Below are 3,126 nucleotides of genomic sequence, written 5' to 3' on the forward strand. Positions count from 1 at the left end.
TTCAGAATATTAATATTCCTCTCGAGGGTCATTTTAGATTGTTTCCACTCATTTCACGCTCACTATATTTGTTTGATTTTATATATATGTATATATATATTTCAATTACAGTTTACAATTAAACGGTATAATATCAAGCCACATTTACATTTTATGTAATAAGGGTTTGATAACGACACCATAGGAATATATATAAGCTGATTTATTAGTATCAGAAATGTTATATAACCCCAATATCAGTATCTCCACTACATGCACTTCAGATAACTATTATGAATCCTGTCTCTTTGATTCTTTTGAGTCATATCAGAGTTGTAGAGAGAGCTTCTCAGTAAGCGGAGCGTTCAAGACCATGACTCACTTTGTGGAGAAAACAGAAAGGAAGACTTGTGTATTGTCAATAGCCTTTTAAAAAACACAACATCTACACACTAATTTAGCTGTGGAAGATTTAACGAGGTTAATGAACACAACAGTTAGATACACACCTGCTGAGACACTCCCACGCCGTATCGCATCTTGGTAGCAAAGTGCTCACAGTTGAAAGTGGCAATGCTGTACTTTAGCTCGTGGCCCACCATCGCACAGGCCTCCTTCACTATGATGGAAGGATCACGAGCCTTGCGCCTCTTATCCAGATGATTGTTGACCTTGTAACGGTCATTGCCGACCACATCGGTGAGCTTCTCACGCAACACCTTTCCGGTGCTGCTCAGACTCGCCGACAAGCCAGTTGACAGACCACCTGTGTGTTTTATAGAAAATACAAACAGGAAGAACAGGGAGGCAAAGAAAGAGGAAAGGAGGAAGGTGCCATCATGAAATACACGTCATGTCCATGTGATATTCTAACGTGAATATAGTTATCACTTCACTCACCATCTAACACGAAATGAACCACTTCATTCTTTCCGATGTAGATGGCCCAGTGCTGAAAGGCCTTACGAAAGATCTCGATCAGGTCTCCTGGTTTTCCTTTAAACTAAAAAGAAACATGAAAATACAAATATAAATAATAAAGTGGACATGTAGTCAATGTAAATGTGCAGTGATCAAAGTGCTCTACATCGTGGCTTCCTGTTGTATTTGTTTGTGTGCACGAGCACGAGGGTCATACGACGACACAGCCCTGCCACAGGTTGACGTACGAAAGAAACTCGACTAATGTATCAGGACTTGGAGGAAAGTTTACTTGAGTCGTTTTCACACCTAAAAGTCTGAAACCAACATTGTTTCCATTTGATCTGTTTAGATTTGGTTTCACATTGTAATTCATGGAGCGCAATAAACATTTGTCAGAGATACGTACGTCCTGTGGTCATCAGCTTCGTGGACTGAGACCAACCTTCACTTGACATTGATTAGATTGTAGACAACATGTGTGTCTAACATCCACGTGTTCAGGTGCTGTATTCACCAAGTGGTTTGAATAAAGTGCATGTGAAAAAAGGTTGTGTTTCGTTTGATGGGAGAAAACTAATGAACCCATTGATTTCATTAGTTTGTTGGAACTCTATCATCATTTAGATTTTACTCTCACAAAATGAACGTCTTTGTTGTTCAAGCATTAAATCATCGGAGGTGAAGACAACAAGAAGTTCTGTTGAAGTTGTGAAGAAGTTGCGGCAGCCAGTGTTAATTTCGACAGCTATTTTTGATTTAGTCTTAGTCTTAGTCTTTTGACGAAAATGCATATTAGTTTTAGTCACATTTAGTCATTTTTATCCTTCTTAGTTTTAGTCGACGAAAATAAATAACATTTTAGTCTAGTTTTAGTCGACGAAAACAAATTACATTTTAGTCTAGTTTTAGTCACATTTAATAGCCACATTAAACTCCTTATCTTCCCTTCTCAGGTCCAGGGACCCCCTGTGTTGTGTCTACAACTGCATACTAGTCTAGCTTTCAGTACTTAGGTTGTCCATTAGATGTCCCTCCTATAGATCTATAGCAGGGGTCGGGAACCTTTACTATCAAAAGAGCCATTTTGCCCCCTCTTCCCCCAAATAAAATTTGTCTGGAGCCGCAAAACATATTTGATAACAAAGCTGATAAAATTTTATATAAAGTTATACTATACTAATCTGTAGATTATTGCATTTATGAAATTATAGAACAAAAATAAAGAAAACTGTTGACATTTTATTTATTTTTACCTGTTACAACAAAGGGAAACACCAAATGCTTATGAAGAGGAGAAGAAAATACACAGGCAAGTGTAGGCCTACTTTGAAATAAATTAAACGCAGAACTATGTAGGGTTATTTGAGTCATCCCCATATTTGTGGGAAATGTATGAAATAAGAAGTACCCTAATTTGAAATAAATAAAAACATATAGCTGCAGCCTATATATTTTAGTTGGCGTTGGCGAAATGTGAAAACAAAAAGTGAAAGCAGATCAGACTGGAGGAGGAAACTGAAGCTCGGTAGAAACCAACTGCAGCCTCTGCTCTGATCAAGAAGCTGCGGCGCTGATCTCAGAGCAGCTGAGACCAGAGGAACTCTGTGTTTTCACTGTTTCCATAGTTAAGAAGCAGCCGGTGATTGAGTGACCGGCCTGCTTCACATGAACGAGCTCTGATCTCACTGTGTCTCTCTGAGCGAGTGCGCGGGGGCGGAGCCTCGGGACCGGTGCGCTGTCTGGGAGCACACACACACACACGCACACAGACACACACACTCGCCGCTCCGGGTACTTCATGACGGCCTGATACGATTATGTTTTTAAAAATTGTTGTGACTTAGTCAACCGCCAACATTTTCGTTTCGTCTCGTCTCGTTAACGAAAATTAAAATAGATTTCGTCATAGTTTTTATTTTCAAAGATCCATTTCGTTACGTCTTCGTCTCGTGTTAGTCATGGGAAAAGGGGCGTTAACGAATTTTTTTCGTTATTGTTATCGTCAACGAAATTAACACTGGCGGCAGCATTAAATCAGAAAGTCCAAACTCTGCAGTTCTAGTTTTCACTCTGCAAACGAACCAAACCACGGTTCAGTTTGACCCTGAACGCCTCTTTTGGTCGGAGGAACCTTTCACACCTGATATTTAAATTCAGACAAAACTGAAAAGTCAAAGGGTCGTGAACAAACAAGGAAGGTGTGAAAGCGTCTTTAGAAACTAA

The 3,126-nt window shown here is 39.5% G+C and overlaps 1 protein-coding gene across 1 annotated transcript; it reads right to left on the minus strand.

Moving 5' to 3' along the window:
• Positions 1 to 476: 476 nt before the first annotated feature.
• On the minus strand, positions 477 to 1,115 carry LOC133015060 (phospholipase A and acyltransferase 4-like). The gene is made up of 3 exons (XM_061082194.1): positions 1,101 to 1,115; positions 880 to 982; positions 477 to 745 (listed from the first exon to the last, which is right to left on the minus strand). The coding sequence occupies exons 1-3, from the start codon at positions 1,113 to 1,115 to the stop codon at positions 477 to 479; spliced, it is 387 nt and encodes a 128-aa protein (XP_060938177.1).
• Between the last annotated feature and the right edge of the window lie 2,011 nt (positions 1,116 to 3,126).

Source organism: Limanda limanda, chromosome 12 (genome assembly GCF_963576545.1).
Source record: "Limanda limanda chromosome 12, fLimLim1.1, whole genome shotgun sequence".
Lineage (NCBI taxonomy): Eukaryota > Metazoa > Chordata > Actinopteri > Pleuronectiformes > Pleuronectidae > Limanda > Limanda limanda.

Bases quoted from the DNA above. Each gene is read 5' to 3' on its own strand.
- LOC133015060 (XM_061082194.1), bottom strand. The intron at 746-879 runs GTGAGTGAAGTG...TAAAACACACAG, and splicing joins GGTTCATTTCGTGTTAGATG to GTGGTCTGTCAACTGGCTTG.